At 36.5% G+C, this 20,307-nt stretch overlaps 1 protein-coding gene across 1 annotated transcript in view; it reads right to left on the bottom strand.

The window, feature by feature from the left end:
* Positions 1–20,307, bottom strand: part of HEATR5A (HEAT repeat containing 5A) — a 53,280-nt gene that overhangs the window by 16,775 nt on the left and 16,198 nt on the right. Inside the window, exons 11-22 of the mRNA XM_009072712.1 lie at positions 19,310–19,462; positions 17,986–18,085; positions 17,168–17,277; positions 14,483–14,646; positions 14,196–14,371; positions 12,637–12,742; positions 9,621–9,811; positions 8,984–9,143; positions 7,703–7,892; positions 6,922–7,091; positions 1,735–1,873; positions 636–815 (exon numbers count right to left, since the gene is read on the bottom strand). Coding sequence (XP_009070960.1) covers positions 636–815; positions 1,735–1,873; positions 6,922–7,091; positions 7,703–7,892; positions 8,984–9,143; positions 9,621–9,811; positions 12,637–12,742; positions 14,196–14,371; positions 14,483–14,646; positions 17,168–17,277; positions 17,986–18,085; positions 19,310–19,462 — 1,839 coding nt within the window. The remainder of the gene's footprint in view (positions 1–635; positions 816–1,734; positions 1,874–6,921; positions 7,092–7,702; positions 7,893–8,983; positions 9,144–9,620; positions 9,812–12,636; positions 12,743–14,195; positions 14,372–14,482; positions 14,647–17,167; positions 17,278–17,985; positions 18,086–19,309; positions 19,463–20,307) is intronic.

Below are 20,307 nucleotides of genomic sequence, written 5' to 3'. Positions count from 1 at the left end.
AGGCAAGATGAATACCATGAAAGTAAACTAAAAACTGCAGTGAAAGAAGCAAAAGAAATAAACCACTTTCAAGGTAAGTGTGACACATCAGAAGCTAGTACCTTTCAAAATAAAAAAATCTAAATCAGAGAATTTTTTCTCCTGCACTGCAAGTAAAAGAATTTCCTTCCCTGCCCCACCAAAATTCAGCATAGTAATTAATTTTGTCTGCTCAGAGTTTCATTATGATGTAGCAGGTCTCCATCACTCCTATTACTAATAGAAGAGAGGGTCTGAATGTTTTTCATGTAGGTAATTGCACAGAACTCCCAAGCTCAAATGCATTCTGCATTTCCATTTCTGACGTGGAAATATGTTAGCATTAGGACTATGACTCAAGAAGAACATGAACACACAACACATGCTATGATGTTTACAAAACACGTTCCATAGGGAAAAAGCAATCAGAAGGGAGAAAGCCATATTCCTTCTAAAAGAACTAAGTTAAAGGGTCCAATCTTTCAATATGAAGGAGGATGATACACTTTGTAAATGCCAAACATTCAAGAAACATGAGTACTTTCCCTTGGTGACGTACTGTACTGCTGCATGCCATATTCTCATTGTGTTCTCAACTACAGTGTATTAGGACTTACCAGCAGAAGCAGCAAGAACATCTTTACAAAGCTTCAGCCAAAAAGAGAGCTTTTCAACTGCCATCGAAGTAAGCATATGAGTCAAAGTCTCTTTGATATCTTCACACAGCCTTTGATCCAATTCTTTGTCCAGCAAGCCCAGCAATGCCCCCTCTAGGCCTATTTCTCTGATGTTCACATCTGCCAAGAACAAAGTCTGTGAGCTGAATGCTGTACATCACAAAACTGCAGTAATGACAAGAGAAACCCCACTAAAAGCTGCACACAGGGTATCCTGAGAGCAAGTACCTACTCGGCCTGAAATACTTTTGAAACAATTATATTAATCGCTTTAATATTATATGCAAATGATGCATACAAAACAAATTTCGAGCTTTCATAGAACACAGTAAAAACAGGAAGAAAGTTCCCCAAGCAAAAAAAAAAAAAAAGGAATCCTACTCTGAATTTCACAGCGTTACCATCACCATAGCATCTGAGCTCCTGAAAAATGTTACCTTTGGCCATCTGATATTTCACACTGACTACATTTTCATTTTGACTGATATTTCCCTTACCTTAATTCATAAGGTAATTCTAAAACAATGTTTTAACTTCAAAGGCAACATAAAATTATTCTCCAACAAAGCACAAAACCAGGCACATGGAAATAATTTGGCAAATTAATATGACCAATTTTTATTTGCCTAATATTACCAATGTTAAATACCAGCAGTTTTACAAAATTACTATATTCTATCATTTCTGAAAATTTTCAAATGAGCTTGCATTGAAATCTGAAACTAAATCTTTTATTACCACCATCCCCTCACAGAAAGGTACAGAAGAATGAACTATTGATTATTCTCGGGTCTTTTAGCAAAAAGTTACCACAACAGCTACTGGCTAGATAAGCTTAGGTTTCTCTGAAATTCTCCTTGCATTTTCTCATTTCCTTTGTTCTATCATAATTTGGTACTGTCTAGAGAACGGAGGTAGAAAACCTTTCTGAGTTTAAGATTTCAAGAGCATAGCAAAGTCTTCATACCTATACCAGAGTGTGTTTAAAATTCACTGTCAGTGTGTCAGGTTCTTTGATCTCAAAACTTCAATACCTTACCTGGAGTAAAATCTTCTCTGCTCTCTTTCACTAACGCAACAGCATATTCAGACACTTCAGCAGCTTCTCTTTGCACAAGCTGACGTAAGCAAGCTACCACTGCACGTCTCAATAGTAAGTATGAGCTACAGAGATTCATCTGAAACATGCAAGAAGATACAGTAAGATGGCTAACAAACCTCTATAGCAATGCCTCAGTAAGGTTGGTATTTTCTGAACAACTGGTTATGGTAAATCTGTTAAATCAGCAAACATGTAATTGATGCTCTTTTTGCTTGGCTTTTTTTTTTAACTCCCAAATGAAAGGTTTTGCAACTCCTGTAATCAATTTTCACATATCAGTATTTTCAGCATTTTCTTTCTAAAGGCACCTTATACTACTGATTTGGGGCTGAATCCAACTCCCAACCAATACTGGTATAAAGACCCCATTAACTTCAATTACAGGTGAATCATGGTCTCAGGGAACAATTAACTCTATTCTTTGACTACAAGAGTATATATAATGGGTTGGAAAACTCAGTACAAGAGAAAACTACTCAAATCATCCTCAGATGTAACTAGAAAAATGCCAATGTAACCAAGAGTGAGAGAGTCAATTAGGCTTTAGCAAATCTGAACTCCATGCATGAAAAAAAGTTTGTAAGAAAGGGCAAAGAGAATACTGCTGCAGTTTCATTGCAAAAATATTATATACTCAGATTGTATTGTTTTAGAGAAAGTGAGAGAAAGGGTGAGAGTTATTTATTGATGAATGTATCACACTGAGACAAGTCAGCTCTCCTGAGCAGTTTCTAGCAAAAAAGTTTATTTTAATACCACCAAGCCAGTGCATGGTTTTCATACTGGAAAATACTTGATCACAGATTCATTATTACCAGAACAAGGAAAAACACTTATAAACCCCAAGACATAGCTTTAAGGGTTTCTTGTTAGAGTGTAGCTTTCTGATTTTTATTTGCTTGCTTTCAGTTTATAGACCACTCTGAAGGGAATCCCAAAGATATGATGAACTAGCTGTGTGGCCAGACAAGATGACGACACCAATATTTATGCAGCTTCTTTTAATTTAAACTTAGGTTATCATAAAAAAAAGTTATTCTCTACAGCTAAGCAATTGTGTACCCTTAGCTGTTATGACCCTTAAAATAGATAGAGCTGAGTGTCTGTTGCAGGAAAACCTTGCTGTAAGGTTATGGTCCCTCATTTGTCAGCAACAGGCCAATCAATATATGTTAGCCAAAATGACCAATATATATTAGTTAACATACACTTTACAAGAACAACGCAAGGACAAAAAGAGTAAGCAATACAGAATTTCAGCTTTGTTAGAACAACAAAACTAAGCTTTGCCTTTGGAATTTCTATGCATGCACATGAATCTACAGTACTTGGAATTACATATTTAATATTCGTAAAGATACACTCTCTGCATGATTCTTCTCGAAGAAAAGAAACCTGGGTCAATAAGTGTGTCTGCGAGATACTGTAATTGAAACTCTAAAAACAAATGAGCCATTTAATGCAACATTTATGCAAGCAAGCTACACATTCTACTTCAAGTTGGACATGCATAAATTCCGTGCTCGATTTTAATAGGAAAAAACAGAGGACCCAGTTCAGGCGACCAAGTAACACAAGATGCATATTTTTCATCTCTCTCATTCTTCCACATCCTAAGCAGGGGACAGGACTAAATGACAGACACAAAACGCAAGCATCACATAAAAACTTAAATGAACAAACACTTCCCTTTGGTGTTTAACACTTTTAAAACAAAATTACTCCTCACTAAGCACATAAATCAAATGTATGCCTGCCATCTGCAGAAAGTTAGGAAGGATCTGGTTAGGATGACAATAAAATGTCACTTGACATGCTAAAAGAAATTGCATTAAAATGGTTAAAAGGAAAAGATAAAAGATGAAATAAAAACACCACTGCAAACTGCAAAAGTTTACAATTAACAAGGCACAGGGACCTACCAACACAGAATTATCCAACAAGATTTCCTGCACAAAAACAAACGACAAACCAGTCATGACAAAACCAAAATATAGATATCACAGTGATATCAATCACACATGGAGACTGTCACATGTAAATTCAGCATATATTAGAATTCAGAATCTTATCTCAAACATACCAAAACCCTAATTTGCTTACTTCATTTGTCTTATATTTAATGTTGAAAACACTTAAATTGCAATCCAGGTGGCCCTAAAATTAGTACTTAAACAGTACCAAAACAACAGCACAACATAGTTATTGACACTGTATACTTATCATATTTGAAAATAGTATCTTAGACCTGAAAACTGGCATTCACTATGTTAAGGCATACTACATCGCAGTACTACAGATAAACTCTTTAGAAGTCTGTGCTCACCTAAGTTAGCTTTAGACCTAATTTTAGACATGATCAAAAGCATATGACTCCTATTCCACTGGAGCCAAGAATTTAAACAGCAGGATAAGCATTATTGTTAGAGGCAAAGCCCCATGAGAGATCCAACTGACAAACAGGGAACACTTTCAGCTGAAGAAGGGAAGCTATATAATGACAGGCACATGTAGACAATATAAAAACCACACAAAACAAGCCAGTGAAGCAGTGTATCTACTGTCCGAGTCACGTTTTATTAGTCTTGGCAAAGTCACAACCTGAACTGTCTAAATACATTGGAGACCTGAACCATCTCATGCTCTAGAATCTGGGCAGACAGGTGGAGGAGGCAGCTTGCAGCTGCTCACAGAAATTGTGTTAAAATGCCTAATGGTGAAAAAAGGAAATTACAAAAGCAGATAGAGCAGAGATTCAGGGGAGAGAGCAGAGTGGCAAGACAGAAGTGAGAGGAGGGAGAGGATGGGGAAGGAAGGGAGAGTGGAAGTCAGAGAATGGGGGAGATAGGAGAGGGAGAGAGAGAGAGAGAGAGAGAGGAGAGTGAAAAGTCAGAGAAAAGAGAACAAGAATTTTAAAAAGGCAAGTTTGAAGACAGAGACATTTTCCAGAATCCTTGGAGAAACAGGGTGGAGAGGGAAGTTCGTTCAAATGGCACTAAAAATAATGTAAAAAAAATTCTTTGCAGAGTTGTTTTCAAGACTTTATGAGGGAGAATTCATGTTTCAATGGACAGAGGAAAAAAGATCACTTATCTGACCACAGATTCTTTGCCCCTCCTGTTTTTCTGCCCTAAATAAAAAATGGATGGTGAATATCCACACTATCTAGAGCTAAGCTTCTATATGCTACTTCAAAATGCATTGCAAAAGAGGACAGTCCTTGTTCTCCACTTGCAGACATCTAAAATCATGGAGAATGAGTAGCTGAGGGTCACCTTGCAAGCAAATAGCAGAGTCAAGAGCAGATTTCAGGTCCAGTAATATTCTGCTTCGCTGGTGAGATGGTGATTTAGTCAGTGGAAACTACACAGATGGCAGGTTCTACAATGCAGAATTCTGTTTATGCAATTCTCTTCTCACAGACCTGCAAACCTTGTTTCTGACACTCTTCAGAGACCTACTGACATTTACTGGATTGTCAGTGTCAGCAACACTGGCCCTAGTTCTATAACAAGTTCATGAGATGAGAGAAGTTCATCCATGTAAGGCCACTGACTTCAGGGGAGCCCTCTCCCATGAAACCCACAGTTGTTTCTGGCAGAGGGGAACACACACATGCATACAGACACATGAAGACATATGCTCGAGCCATGAACCACGCTTCTTCTTAAGTAAGTAATTTAATGTTATGAAGTTCATAAAGTACTGTATGGAGTACTTTGAGACAATTTGTAAAAGCAATAAAATTCAGTAATATCATAAAGATAAGACAACTTGATCACAACATCCTCTTTTTATTAGCATGTGCTTGCTATTAGAGAGATAGAAGCAGACTGTACATACACTTAAAAATCACCCCAAATGCTAACACTTCCTCGGACTTACACAATTTGTAGCAATTTTATCAACGTAAGGAAAACTGTGTTTTACCCAGAGAAGAGAAAATAATTGCAAGTGTATGTTAAAAGAAAGAATAGTTCAGAGTAGTTCCCATTTTTCTGCAACTAGCATATCCATGCCTAGCACAATAGGGGGCTGAAAGACTTTCACCTGCAATTTCTCCTAGCTCCCACAATCATATTTCTACTCAAACGGCATAAAGAAAATGGAAGGGATCTAAACTTCATACAAAACTAATATAGAGCATTGATATGCAAGTGCTACCTAGGTAAAGACAAGAATAAGAACTATGTTAAAAGAGAAAGATTAAATAAAACTCCACCATACTTTATTGTCTGTTTTTTTCTTGATTCTCTGATTCACTGGGAGACTAAACAGTCTGATTAAAATAAAACAAAAAAAACGCACCCAAACACATAAAACCCCCACAAAAAACCACAACCAAAACGCCCCTAGCTAGTCCCCAAAAACCCACCAAGGCTAATAACTACCAGAAAATTATTTTTGCTTTTTTCAATAGAACTAAGTGCTTCAAAACAGCAGCTATCCAAAGACAGAAAGATACTGGGTGAAGACAAAAACAAGCAAAAAGCACCACCTAGCAAATAAACTCCACCACCTCTTCATCAAAAGGGTCTGAAAAAGTTTTGTTCATTTTTTCCAGAGACCTCTTTTGACTATTACTTATGTATGGATCAGAAATTTTTATACTGACTGCAAAGATGTCAGTAAACTGAAGCATGAGTGCTACAGAACAAAGACAGAGAAATCTACAATTTTTCAGCACCATGAAAGAACAAAATGAAACAAAACAATTCTGAGTAATTAGTTCACACAATATTTTTTTAATCAGTCCTTCACTCCAGACATTAAAAGCAGCAGAGGGAAAAAACTGGCCAACATAAAATAGCTGGTAAAAATCCATCAAAAAGTTGTAATGAACAGTACATCCTTCCAGAAAACTGGCTTTAATAAGAGCAGGAGAATGCACTTGCAAACAGATTAGAAGGACAAGATTTCTACAGAATGTGCTGATCTTGTAAAGGGAAAGCAGAAACCGTGGGGAAAAAACTGAAAAAAATAGAGAATACTTGCCTGTAGGAGGACATGAAACACCCCTACAGAATGATGAGTTTCTCTGGTTAAAGAAACATCTGCATTTTAAGTGTTTCTGAACAAAATGTTTTAAAATACAAGAATGTAGACTAGTAAACATATACTCACACATAGGCAGCTTACAAGGTTAGACAAGTTGACGTGTCGAGGAGCAAACATGTGAAGCTGCTGAAGGCAAGAAATGGCTTGAGCTTGAACAAGGCAGTCAGGATTATCCTGCATCACTGCACAGCCCAAGAGGCAGGAAGTTCTCAAGGCTGAAACTGATGTACTGCTGCCTATATATGGAATAAAAAAAAGAGTAGGTTTTCTTGTTTTTAAAACATCAAACCTTTTTTTATAAAAATGATAACGTGTCTTTTTCCCAAGCCACTTCTAATGTTCATCCTCTTGAAGGATGACTTCTGTATCTTGCTATTCTGTGATATCAATGAGTAATGATCACAGTGTTCTCTGCAAATTTCAGTGTCCAGGTATCCTAAAGCTGATTTAGATGCACATTTTAAATGTCTGCATCCTAACTAAGACACAGACTTGCTCCTAACTCCTGAAATATGAATAGTCTCTGCTTTCATGCCAGGATTATAACAATTTTACAACTGTGAGAATCATAAAATGTAAAATTCATGTAAGAAATTTCAGCCCAAGGCAAGGCTCAGAGAACCAGTTCAAACAAAGGAAATGATGTCAAGAGAGACTCTATTTTTGGAAAACTAGCAGTCATGTCATCTTGATTGCATAAAGTCACAGGTTGTAAAATACTCTTACAATGAGGAAAAAACCAACTTAGCATGCGCTTACTGGTTCCAATTCCAATCACATATTCAAACAATGTTTAACAATTTTGTTACTAAACCAAACAAAGCTGATGCAATTGTATGTTGCATACCTTGCAACTCAGGGCCCAGTGTGGTAATAAGTGTATTTAAACATCGACCAAGGCTTTGGTGAACTTCAGCATAAGCAGGAGGCACAGTCAACAACAACATGAGAACAAGAGACAAGGTAGGTTCCACATGCACATGATACAAGGGCCCAGCCAAATCCACTACCAGTGACAGGGAGTGCAGTGCCCATGCCTGTAAAATAAGAGAAGCAATCATGTTATGTCTATGTGACAGATTAAACAAAAGACAGTTCAAGTGAAATTCAGTCATGAAGTGTAATAAAAGTTGCACTTTTAGGTCCCAAAGGAACAAATGGAGAGGTTATAAAAAGAAACCTTAAGTATCTGATGTTGAATAAACCATTTTGAATATTTTACAAGGAACTGTCTGTTCTGCAATGAAAGAACCATTTTAAATTTGTCCTTGTTAATTAAAAAAATTGAATCAAATAGTAAATTAATTGAATGGTGATTATTCCTCAAATATATTCTACTCCTTGTAAAACTTCTTTTAATTCCATGTGCAGGAAGAGAATTGTGAAAAAAATAATACTTTCTGAAGCAACCTATTGTTTTAGTTGCAGTTACTTTGCACCTATGGCCACATCTGTTTCATGTCAACACACAGTTCTTCTCTGTGTAAAGATATTTTAGAAAAAGTGTAAAAAATTCTGTAACTGAGATTTAGACAATTACATTAAACACACTCAGTGTCTGTTAAAGTTATTCTGACAGGTAACAACTTTAGCCACAGAGAAATAATTTTAATTAGTCTTCAAAACCTGTCTTATTCAAGGAGGTATATTCATCAAGTTCTACAGCATTCAGGCTACAAATCCCTGTTATTTACTACATGTCACTTCAACAAAAAAATGCTGAGAGGTAAATATTGTAGAGACAAAAACTGACACCAACAAAAAAAACCCTAGGTACTATCTAGTCAAGGTCAAGATATAGGTGGATGTGAAGTGAATCAATTCCTAAAACATCAGATACTATTTTTGAGGCCAAAGATATACTGAAGCCAGTATATCTTAGCCTTGTCAGCCTTATTGATCATTAAAACAAGAACCCATATCTCATCGTAGTTCTTGCTATGGAAGTTCTTGAAGGTGGATTTTGAGCAGGGGCTATCATTTATACTGCCTTTGCTGCTCCAGCCATTACGTGGAAGGTATGCACCAGAGGTTGTGAAGTATTATTTTTGCAACAAAAAAACCCTCTCATACTCCAGAACATAATTGAGTTAATTAGTAATGTAAGATTTATGCAAATGACAAGTACCTGTACATCAGGAGAAGTACTGTCCTGAGATAAAGTATAAAGGATTCCAACACATGCATTCAGGTGCTGAGTTGAACCTATTCCTCCTAGGTATCTATACAGACATCCCAGAGCCAAAGAATGACCTGTTCTTGATACCACATCTCGGGCAGATTTTAGCCTATTAATTGAAAGAAAGCTGTTAGTTTAAACACCAAGATTCTTATTACTCTTACAATGTTATAAGCACATCTACAAATGAAATATCTGGTATATAATCAGAAAAATATTTTATTAGACACTGTTATATTGCCAAAATTCTAAGTTTATCTTAGCCTTGTCAGCTAAGATCATCTCTTACCTGAAGAAAGCACCGAAAATATTTTAAATACACTTAAATGATGATGTTACTAGAAACAGCAGCCAATTTAATTTATTTGCATGTCTACACACTCACTTAGACAATCTTCTCCAAGATCACCAAAAGTAAGAAATACATGCAGAACTCAGGCAGTGCTTTTTCCTGTTAATTTCTGAAGTAACATCAAATTCCAAAAGGAAACCAGCTTTTAAAAATTATCATAATAGGGGCCAGGTAGATTTCTCAAACATTTTTATAAACTCAACCAGTAACTTAACATGATTTTTGTCAACTTACTTGTCAAAACTGACTTGCGCTAATCCAGCAGTGAAGGCACTGTCAGAAACCACCTGTGCCAGCCTGGCTAAACACTCTGCAGCTGCACATCTCAGGAGTGGATTATTGCTTTCCAAGGCACCCATTACCAACGTCAGGGCAGACCTTCTGACTTCTTCTGAACCTAAACTTCCCTTGCAGTTAGCCAAGTGCTAAAAATAGATATTAAATATATTAAACAGCTGGACAGTTTAGTAATCAGAATGTGTTTTTCTGTCAGTCATGCAAAAAATACAAGACTTGCAGAAGGATCCTGATTTTCTTCCCCTCTGAGTAATTTATCTCTTTTTATTTGCTATTTTGAGTCAGATGTCAAACCTCAGACAAGTGTACATCACAACACATTATAATATCAACATTATGATTTTAAGAAATACTGGATTGATTGCAGTAGAACCAAACAAACTAACACACTAGCATAAAATTCAGGAAGTATTATCAAGAAGAAAACAAGTGAAAACAGAATGACACAAAGAAAAATTCCTGTTCAAAATGAGAGTATGAGCAAAAGCTACAGCAGTTACCTGGACTGCATATTAAATATGCCCCAATACAAATATTGTACAATGAAAGGTTTTGCCTATTCTGAAAACAATTTGCCTTATGAAGAAAGCTTAAGAAGGGAAGAATGAAAATTACAAATGAACATAGGAAAATAAAAATAAAGCACGAGAGAAAAGCAACAAATGGCAGACAGTTATGAGATCACTTTATTTTACCAGTTGTTACTTTTTTATTTATACAATAAGAAATATGAAAGAGATAGTGATAAAGACAGAAATGATAGAGATCTGTTTTCGCTCTCTCTTCCGAATAATAGCAGGGATGCTAGTATACTACAGTGTACTAGCATGGGTTTCCCTAAAATTAACATTAAAAAAGGGGAAAAATTATAAACAGTGACTCCTTAGCACTCGAGAAGTTATGACATCACAAAACAATATATCATCATAGAAAACAGGACTGATCTTCACTTGGACAGTTAATCAAAACAATAACTTCTCTATAGAGGTGATTATTATGAGTAGCAGTCATCTCACCTAACTTAAGCAGTCTGAAGGAAAAGGTACTTATTTTCTTTTTGCCTTCCCATAGCTGATGATAGCTACTGAAGAACATTCATCCTGTTTTCCTAAATCCAAGTCTGAAGCTTTGTGCTAGTTTTGGTAGGGTTAATTTACTTCACAGTAGCTGGTATAGAACTGTCCTTTGGATTTGTACTGAACATAGTGCTGATAACCCTGAGATGGTTTTGTTATTGCTGAACACTGCTTACGTAGAGCCAAGGCCTTTCCTGCTTCTCACAATGCACCCACCAGTGAGCAGGCTGGGGGTGCACAAGGAGTTGGGAGGGGACACAGCTGGGACAGCTGACCCCAACTAACCAAAGGGATATTCCATACCATATAGCTGTTGAGAGGTAGTTGTTTATCATAAATAAGCTTTAAGTAGAATGAGTTACAAGGAGTTAAAACACTGTGATTTAGTACACTGTTTGCCTAGCTTTACTTGCTCAGCATGAGTAGCTCGATTTGATGAAGTCTTAGGCTGATAGCTCTGAACTTATGTCTGGAGATAGTTTTGGCTGGAATATAGCTAATTTTCTTAGTCATTTTCCTAGTAGCTGGTATGGTGTTGTGTTTTGTCTTTAGTACAAGAAGAATATTGGTAAGACCCTGATGTTTTGATTGTTGCTAGGTAATGTTTATTCTAACCCTAGGGCTTTTTTAGCTTCTCATGCTCTGCCAGTGAGCAAGCACACCAGAAGTGCAAACCAGATCAGGAGACTACAGCTGTCAGCAGAGGCTGCAACTCCTCTAGATAAGAACAGTGAACAGCTTACCTGCATGGACACAGGGAAAGAACCCAATAAGTCACTAGAAGACCCTCCAAACAAAAATCACCATTGGACTGAGAGGCACATGCAAGGCATGTGAAGGGCATGTGAAGGCTGGGCATGTACAGCATGAGGGTATAGTTGCCTAGGGCTTTTTGTTCTGGGTCCCTCTCCAGAGGCACCCAGTCCAAGCTGACCTGCTGCTGTAACACTCTATTAAAACACTTACTTTTATAAATCTGAAGCCTGAGATGCTGCTACATGAAACCCAGAGTCAAACTGGAAGGAGGAGGAAGCACACCTGAGAATGAGTCTGTGTGTGTGTGTGTGTGTGTGTGTGTGTGTGTATGAGCAAGGACTCAAAGGGGCACCCACTGGCTCACTGGAGCTCTCCACTGCAAAGGGGATCTGGTCTCAGCAGTCAAAATCTTGGGTGGTCTGTGTGCAACTTCTTGAACAGTGTGAGAATGCTCAGGCAGCTGCTTCTCTAACCTGGTGTCATGCTCAGCATATAAAGCTGGGAGAAGAAGGAGGCAAGGGGATATTTGGAGTGATGGTGTTTGCCTTTCCAAGTAACTGTTAGGCATGATGGGGCCCTGCTTTCCTGGAGATGGCCTGTGGTCAAAATCTTGGGTGGTCTGTGTGCAACTTCTTGAACAGTGTGAGAATGCTCAGGCAGCTGCTTCTCTAACCTGGTGTCATGCTCAGCATATAAAGCTGGGAGAAGAAGGAGGCAAGGGGATATTTGGAGTGATGGTGTTTGCCTTTCCAAGTAACTGTTAGGCATGATGGGGCCCTGCTTTCCTGGAGATGGCCTGTGGAAGTAGAGAATCAGTGAATTAATTCCTTGTTTTGCTTTGCTTGTGTGTGCAGCTTTTGCTTTCCCTAATAAACTGTCTTTATCTCAACCTATGAGTTTTCTAGCTTTTACCCTTCTGATTTTCTCCCCCATCCTGCTGGTGAGGGAGTGAGTGAGTGGCTGCATGGTGGGGTTTAAACCACAGCAGTGGACACATTTTAACCAAGAGCTGCCATGCTTTAGTAACAGAGAAAGAGTGAGAAACAAAGGAGAGGAAACATGAGAGACAGAGAGAGAGAGAGGGAGAGAGAGGGGGGGAGATAGAGAGAGAGGAGATTTACCTTTAAGGAAGTAGAAAAGGCTGACACAACATGTAGTTGTACTATTTGCTGCCGTGATCCTTTTGTTTGCTTTATGGAATTCAACAACTGTTCTAACACTTGGAGCCTTAAACAAAAAGAGAAAAGAAACCACAGAATTGAAAATTAAGGAAATAATTCAAGCTTTTTTATTTTATGTTAAAGACCATAAAAAAGTCTATGTATTATAAAACAGGTGAAATAAATATATTACTCTAATTCTTGAGCATTTCCCTTCAACTGGTATCCCTGTCTACTAAAAAAAAATAATTCGTGTGTTCCACATTAGAATAGATAATTAATCTATGAACATGAACTTTTTGCCTTTGTTTCCTTATAACATATGTATTAATAGATAATCGCTTATATCTAAGTAACATTAAACAAACATTATTCAAAGGAACTGTGTATGGGAATGATGCATTTTGACTTACAGTTGAGAAAGGAGGAGGTAAAATAAAAAGAACATGAAAATGCAGTTATCTGCAGTAAGCAGTTCAGATCTTGAGAAACAGGTGAAGAAAACCAACCAGCAAGCTGGTGACAGTTGGGGCAAAAAAAGAAAACAGAAAAAAAATCCACAGTAAAAGCAGTCAGTGAAGACAGAATAAGGAAGTAAAGGCAAGTCACAAGAACAAATAAATCATGTGGCAATTTTATTGGCAGGTATTCTCATATACAAACAGCTGCCTCAAGCTCACACTAAATCCTGAGCATTTAAAGTAGGGAAGACATCAAGACTCAGGACTCATCAAGACTAAGCACTCATCTCACACAGGAAACTATAAAACCATCACCACCTACAATGATCATGATCCAAGGTCTAACCACAGTTGACTTTGAAAATACAAAGCTGTTTTAATTAAAAATAGATGGTCTGCTCTAAAGCTGCATTCAAATATATTACCAGCAGCACCCAGAAGCAGCAACAGCATGTAAAAACCTTAAGGAATTTTATGCCTCAGCAATGGGTGTGCTTACAAATGTGAAACAGTCCAAAATATGTACAGTAGGAAGATATATATATACAAACCCAAGAGAAGACTGTGATCCCTTTCAAGCATTCTTGTACCTTGTCAGACCTATGTTAAGAACACACTCCTGTTTCTTCTCATCCACTTTCTATAAAGAACGAGGTAGGATAAGGGTTCTTTATCCTGTGGCTTCCTACCCCTTCTGTCCCTCTTTGGTTCTAAGGCATGTAGTAATCATGTATTAAGCACTACAAGAATTGTGCAACATCTCTTAAAATAACTTCCATTTTGATATGACTATCAAAAGAAAGCATTGTTTTTCTTGGTCAACAGAATTTATTATAATGACAGTAACTTCTTGCTGGATGTGCCTTTTGGATATCAGTAACTTTGAAGAGAAAGTCCAATAATTTGGTAATCTGAATTATGTTATCCAGATGGTTTACAGAATCCAATTATGCAATTCATTATTTTTTCAGAACTGTTTTCCTCTGCATTCAATGTCAAACACCATGACCATCTTAGAACATCCTTCAAATTCCCCAGCAGTTACAGTTACTACTTTACCTGTGAGATTCTGCTATATGGGAAAACATAACTCCAAAAAGTCGAGTTGCTGCACTGATAACAGACAATGCAGGAGGTAGTGGTTTAGGTACTGAATCCCCTTTTGCAACTTTCTCATAAATCGAGTAAGGGTCATACTCCAGGCTGCCACCAGCTATGCTGTTACCTAAAAGGAGCTGCAAGAAGGAAAAAAGTGATAGCTGTATTTTTGACTGAGCGAGCACTGACCCAAATAACTAGAACTGTATGAAAATATAATACTACCTCTATAATAGAACAAAAAATACCTGCTCTTCGATAAATCGGTGGTCAGTCTCCTGCAGTAAGGGACCGAGTAAAAGCAGATCATTCTGATGACAAAGGGGTGGAAGCAAGAAAGTAGAAGCATCGATTTGGCTATCTGGGACAGTCAAGTCAGCCACTAACTCTTTTAGAACAGCAGAGAAGCTTCCTTTAAATGAAAAGAAAAATATTCAAAACTTTTAGTTAATTACTTGCCACAAGCAACTTTGGGGGCAAGACATACTGAAACAGCAAAATCCATCTAACAATTCTCTTAAGTCTTCCAATGGTTACTTGTAGCACACTCTTTGTTACATGGGAAATGACAGAGCACTACCTCACATAAGCAAGTTAAGCACATACAGTAGTCAAGAAGCTGAAAAACAGAGAGTTTACCTTTACAGAAGGCATAATGCCATACAACAGATAATCCAGCAAATCAGTTACATTTGCAATTAACGTAGAAGGGATAAGGCAGTTACAAGCAAGGCCATATTTTCTTCCATTTCCTGAAAACTAATGCTGTGGAATGTATTATATAACCACACAGGAATTCTTGGACTTGCCAAGCACAGGTAATTTAAAACATCCATAAGTTTGATAAATAACTGAAAGCTGACAAATGTACCCCCTTATTACAGGAGTTTGCACTCAAAAAAAAAAAGGCAGAACGAATTTACTGTAGGTTACATTACGATAAATTATACTGGTAGTAAAAACTTTCACATATTTTTGTACATAATATTTCTGACAAGCTTGTACATTATGCATAAAGAAGAACACTGGGCATTTTGAGTCAGACTATTTTAAGTTATTGAAATAGTCCTTGTAGCGAGAGAACATTTCCATTGCTGAACCACATGGGATGAGAAAGGTCTGGTTTCAATATTGTGTAAGATTGCCAAGTCAAGTCCTCTTGAATTGGGAAGTAACAGCACTATGGGGGTGTTTAACTCCACATACCCAATTCTTTGCCTTCAGTTTGGTTGTTAGATGATCATACAATTATCTGCTTGCACTGAAGTTGCTTATGATTTTTCAATGCACGGAGGTTCCAAAAGGTGGGACAACACAGTTAAGAGCACCTCATGAGCACAAGCAGAAACATTTGTATAGTTGGGACTGGCAGCCATGACCAGCTATTTTACCTCTCCTGAAAACTGAATCTAAGAAAGCCAACTTCCTCTCCCCGACCCCCAAAACTCCTGGCCCCACCAGCCTGTCTCCCCTGGAGGCATTTCTTGCTTTGCTTGCTTCCCTGACCAATCATCAAGTATGCAAATTTTCCAAAACGCTTCACTCAAATCTAAATACAAAAGGGTAGCACTATCAAATATACTGCAAGATGCACAGATGTGTGAAAGAGACAGCAATTGAGACTTTATAAAAAAACAGGTTCGTTAACAACTAGAAACTATTCTTTAATTATTATCCATAACAATAAAAATATTTCCTTCCTATGAAAATAGCTTTCAAAATAAAATGTGGAGATACTCAGCATTTTTAAACCAAATGAATATTTATTTTAGTCCCAGACACTTTGCTATCCTCAACATGTCAAATAACATTATTCCAAAGTAAAGCAGTTCAAAATTTCAAGACAGAATGCTGTTCCAGCATTCTAGCTATTCATCTCATCCCATTAAGAAAAAGAAGCAAATGCTTGTATTCAATTTTATTTTCTAGACAGTGGAACACAACAAGCACAAAAAGCTGTAGAATTAAAAGGACCCTAATTTTCAATCTTTTAAACTCAACTCACAAATGAGTAATTACACACTATGCTTCAAGTGTTATACACAGACTTCTAATGTGACAACAGCTTTAAGGCATAGGTCAGGGATCTGTCCCGATGCACTCAGCTGTTACCACTAGATGGAGCAGATTATTTGAGTGAGGATTCCATCCACTATACAGAGGGGGCAGCTAATTCAGAGCCTGGCTGCCCATACTGTCCCTGTCCTGAAGAAATACTCTGTACTTCTCTTCACAGCTATCAAAAACACCATGGCTCCTTACTGCAGTACTGTATGGCAAACAACTGACAGACAACACAGGTATTTCATGTTTTAGTTGAACTGTTAGACCTGTCTAACTACAGTGCATAGTTACTGGATTAGAGGGCTAGATTTTAAATACAGATAGTTATGCTCTCCTACAGAAAAGTAATTCTGTCTCTGAATTTTGCTGAAATTGCTCTTTAAATACTTTTTTGTAGAAAAACTTTTCATTCACAGTCTGCACAGGATCAGATTAGTTTATCTGTAATATATGCCTACTCATACCAATTAAATTCTTTCAATGAATATATGCGATTGGTTTAAGCTAAGATTCGACCTTTGGGATTAAGAATTCAATGGAAAGTAAAACAGCATAAAAAAAATTAAATTCTTCAACTAGAAGGTTGTTTACCTTCAAGTTTGGACCAAAAACAGGATAAAAGTCTGTATTTGTAACAGAAGTATTTCTACTAGGAGAGGAGAAAAAAGATCATGAACACAGAAAAGATCAGCTTTCCAAAACCACAGTGATTTTGCTACAATTTCATCCAATTTAAATAGAGCGAATAAAATTTGTTTACTAGAGAAGGTGGAACGGATCTAACGGTAGCTAAATATATATTGGACAAAAACTTTTAACATGATCCCATAATCTTTTTAATAGATTTCTCTTTGTGTGGAAATACATACCTTCATAGGTCTTCGGAGGCAATACTGCTAGTAACTCATAAAGTTTATGTCTGTAAACCATTGATGGGGTTTTTAAAGAATTTCCATATGATTTATATAGTGAAGAAAGCCTTAAAATATAAAAAGCACATCAGAGATGTTAGACTTTAAGCATTATGTAACACTCCAGTTTCATTTGTACCACAAAATGTACTTCTGTACTTTTAAAATCTATACATATTATAATGAGAGTTTTGATTTCCATTACCAATAGTAAATGGAAACCAATTCACTTCACATGTTCTGAAAGAACTTCTGTGCATTCCCAGGCATTATTTTTATTTAATATTAGAGAAATAAACAAGGGTTTCTATTTCCTTTGAGTTTACCTATATTTATGACAATAAACTCTTTTTGATATATTTCTCTAAGAGTTTATAGCCCAAATGCATTAAATCACTACATATTCTGGAGACAAAAGTATAAAAATTATAAAACCCTTTCAGCTTAGATCTGAATCTCAATATAAAATACACCCATGTCTAAGAGATTAGTTTGGGGTTTTTTTAAAAATGACAGTGTATAAACACAAATGAGTTTGTTTGACTAAAAAAGCAGAATAAAAACACTAACTTAAAAAAAAACTAACTTAAAAAAATGACTAACTTCAAAAACTTCTTCCTCAAGATTCACATGACGCTGGAATCTGCAAACACACATACTCTGATTCTCATTGCTTGAAAAGAAAGCTCTTTAGAAAGTCACTAAATCAATCAGAAGATTACTCTATAGCTTTTCAAAACCAGAATCTCATTTAACACTTTTATACACACACTTACTGTGTCAATAAATCAACAGCACTTGGGAGAGGGGGAAGAAGTCTCTGAACTACTTCATCCGTAAGAAGACCAGCACAGTGGGAAACAAAGCATTTGATAGCTAGAAAAGGAATTGGATGTTAATTTATTTAGTGTGAAATATAATGAAGAAAAAAACCACATTAGCAAAGTAATCATATTATCATTCCACTAATAATTAAAAAGTAGAAGAACACATGCAAAGAAAGTAAAAAATATTTTGGCCAGTAATTGAAGAAACTGAAGAATCTCAAATTCAAAAAAGTCCTATTTACAGATGCACTGTTTTGGTGTCTCAGCTTGGACATCATAACTTTTAATTGCATATATAAATCCAGTTGATTTTTGCTATTTGTTACGAGTTGAGTTATGGTATATAACTGACCTTCATGGTAATTCCATAATAATGATAAAAAAATTATAGAAGAATGGCTATCAAATGACCTACTGCTTACTTGGCTGGTTTTCTGTTAAAATTTAGCTTTATTACTGTACTTTAAGAACCAACTTGTATGTATACAAGTACTTTACACTCTTTACAGAAACCCAAAATTTTCAAAAGCGCCTAGAGAATATACAGCATTGAATACCTATTTTCTAAAGAAAAGATATTTAAAGGTTAATTGTTCAGTTTACTTATGAAATGAAATTAGTACTGAATTCTGCACTTTGTGATAGATTTTGGTAGTGAGAGAGAGGTTTGATCACTATACTAGAGTTCATATTTCTGTAATGCAAGGGACCCTTTAATACTCTGGAATACATGACTGAAACACACTAAGCATTTGAAGATCACTGGAGTAATTTTCTGGAAACCCAAATTTACAGTATTTCATGATGAAAAACTGCCACCCACCATACAGCAGCCAATACACAGTACTCTTTACTGGCTGAGAATTGCAACTACCATACCATATTTTTTACCCAAGTCTTCCCGGTCTCACAAACGTGTTCGACTGACTCAGCAATTCTACTTTGCTCCTAGTACATTATCTGTTGGGAAGCAGAACTACTATTTTCCACATAATAATAGACTGTATAAACAACAGAACATACCCTGCTTTGGGTCTTCATTCATTACTGCGATATGTATGTTAAACAAAAGAAGAACCTTCCTGATTATCAATTACTGCTTCAAAATTAACTGACCAGAAGAACAAGAGGAAAAACTCTCTTGGTTTTTCTATTTGGTTTTACTTCTTAACAAAAATAAAACACCTGAATATATACATACACACGTGTAAACTTTGAAAAGTAAGAGCTCAACTATAAATATGCAGGGAAAGACACAGTAAATCCTGCTTACCACAGAGAGCACCAGCACGACCCTCCAGTGTTACTTGCCAGGTAAATGAATCTCCTCGTGTCTTCTCTGTTTCTAAGTCTTTAGGAGACAAGGGAAAGATGCACTTCCACAATAACAGCATTCGTGGCAGATGGTGTTGGACAACTGCAGGACCTGTAAATGTTGACAGTTGCCGTACCAATGTAAAGATTAATAAAATTAAATTTTCTCTTTTGTTCTTTTTTTTATGTTCATGAAAATCTTTACAGTAGTAAACAAAACCTTATGCTACTTTCCCAGCCTGCTCATACATAATTTCTCAAATGTTTACTGCTGTGATACTCCATTTTCATATACCACTACATACCCACTGACACAATTACTAGTATGCCACCAAGCCAACTACAATCTGTTTCAGTACGTACAGACCCTATGGGTCACCAGCATAAAAGAGATGCAATAAGCAGCTGTGATGTTCAGAAAAGCAAACATTTGCTTTAGGTTAAGTAAATATAATAATATAAGAAAATAATAGGAGTTGTTGGGCAGAAGTTACAGCTGAAACATGAAAGGTTCCTAAAACAGGAACAAAACCAATAAATACATCCTTCATTAGCAATTTACTGATCATAGTCAATAATCTGACTGGTAATAAGTATCAGAAAGTTCTGTAAAATTTCAAATGCCTGACAAGAGGGAAATACAAATGATTGGCTCATTTTATGCTGGGACAGATGGCTAAAAAATCTTCATGACCACAAGATATTTGGTTAGACTGATTTGAAATTTATCTTCTACATTTAATCAATAAAGATCCCACTCAGTCACTAGTTTTCAGACACTGTTCTCAATGAACTAATAGCAAATTTGAAAGAAACTACAGTTCTACCTCAGAAAGCTTTTCCAAATACTTCAATTAACATTTGGGGTTTTTTTAAAATCATTTTGCAGCGGCAAATTAAATAAAACCTCAAAAGAACTAAAATCAAAGACCACTGAACAGCTTACTGTAGTTTAAG

This window comes from Acanthisitta chloris, unplaced genomic scaffold (genome assembly GCF_000695815.1).
Source record: "Acanthisitta chloris isolate BGI_N310 unplaced genomic scaffold, ASM69581v1 scaffold20824, whole genome shotgun sequence".
Taxonomy (NCBI): Eukaryota; Metazoa; Chordata; class Aves; order Passeriformes; family Acanthisittidae; genus Acanthisitta; species Acanthisitta chloris.
The sequence above is the reverse complement of the archived record's forward strand: the minus strand, read 5'-3'. Positions and strand labels throughout refer to the sequence as shown.